Source organism: Pundamilia nyererei, unplaced genomic scaffold (genome assembly GCF_000239375.1).
Source record: "Pundamilia nyererei isolate P.nyererei 1_Seehausen unplaced genomic scaffold, PunNye1.0 scaffold05260, whole genome shotgun sequence".
Classification (NCBI taxonomy): Eukaryota; Metazoa; Chordata; class Actinopteri; order Cichliformes; family Cichlidae; genus Pundamilia; species Pundamilia nyererei.
This window is the reverse complement of record NW_005192661.1, coordinates 1-1435: the sequence shown is the minus strand read 5'-3', so window position 1 is coordinate 1435 and position 1435 is coordinate 1. Positions and strand designations below refer to the sequence as shown.

General features: G+C 43.8%; 1 protein-coding gene across 1 annotated transcript; it reads right to left on the bottom strand.

The window, feature by feature from the left end:
- Positions 1 to 493: 493 nt before the first annotated feature.
- LOC102210243 (protein-tyrosine kinase 2-beta-like) lies at positions 494 to 1425 on the bottom strand (the record flags this gene model as incomplete). Its single annotated transcript, XM_005755940.1, has 2 exons — positions 1076 to 1425; positions 494 to 672 (listed from the first exon to the last, which is right to left on the bottom strand). Coding segments are annotated over exons 1-2 (383 nt in total), but the record flags the coding sequence as incomplete, so codon positions are not given.
- Between the last annotated feature and the right edge of the window lie 10 nt (positions 1426 to 1435).

Here is a 1435-nt window from a genome sequence, read left to right as displayed (position 1 = left end):
GATTCCTGGCTTAGTATCGATACTTTTGTTAGATTTAGATAGATAGAGTACACTTTATTTGAATATTTTCAGTGTGGGATGCTTAGCTCAGTGGGTGCACAGGCGACCAAATGCTGTATGGCTGGAGAGGCCTGCCTTCAAGTCTGACCTGTGGACTTTTGCCACTCGTCTTCCCCTCTCTCTCTCCCCACTTTCCTGTCTCTCTAAGCTGTCCCTATCCAAAAAAGGCTAAAAAAAAATATCTTTACTGTATTTTAAGATTGTACATACCAAGCACATTTCTTTAATGATTAATCATATGAATAAATAAAGTTTTGATTTTATACATTTCAGCTGCATTTTACTCAAAAATTCAAGGTTCAAGGTTCAAGGTTCTTTATTTGTCACATGCGCTTCATGTTTGCCGAAGAATCCTTTTTTTGTGTTTTTGAGTGTACCGCCCAGTCAAAACCAGTCAAAACAAAATATTCAGCGATGTGACAGGTTTACCAACCTCCACTCAGCTTCTAGGTGCTGCTGCTCGTAGCGGTGGGTGAGCTCAGCCACAGTGAGATCAGGGTGCAGCCAGTGTATCTCTGAGGATTTGAGGTGTTTGAGAAGGAGGCCGTAGCATGGGGTGTATTTTATCTCTGGACCAACGCAGCCGCTGGACAGCACCGTGCTGATCAGATTCTGGGATTGAAATAATTACAGAGAAGCATATTGAATTTTAGCTTTCCAGTATAAGCTTGATATCAACTTTACAACGCGTGCTGTGTCATGCGAATAAATTCCTTTCTGATGTAGGTTTAGAGAACTCAAGCGAAGGCTAAATGCCAGCGCAAGGCTTGTTTATCAGTGTGTGCATCCTGTTCTCAGAAATCCAAAACAGACTTCCTTGTTGTCTTAGAAGAAGGTATGAAGAATACATCTGAGTGCAGTGATGCCAATAAAGTCAGGAAAACTTAGAGAAGAGTAGCTGAAAGCAGGGCGGCAGAACATTATTAAAGCATTTCAGTCTATCTGATAAGCACAGCAGAGTAAAGCTTTTATAGTTTTAGAGTAGAGTATGAAGTAAGAGTAAAAAAAGGTCTACCTTGACAGTCCATCCCTCCTCACAGCGGATGAGTTTGAAGTTCTTGCCCAGGTTGGGGCTGTTGCTGAGGAAACACACTTTGATGATCTTCACCTGGGAGAGGACATCCCTGTGGACACCCGCTGTTGGAGACAGGTCCGAGGAATCTGACTGGCTAGTCAGAGACATGCTCCTCCAGGAAAGGGTGCTGGTGTCTCCCGACATCACGCACTCACTCGACACACACACAGACACACAAACAGCTACTGCACTTAGACATCCATGACTGTCCAAGTTTTCAGTCTGCTGCTTCTTTCTCCCTCACACAGAAAACAGGTAGGGGCGCATTGAAGCTGGGGACATGTAAGAGATCACCGTGTT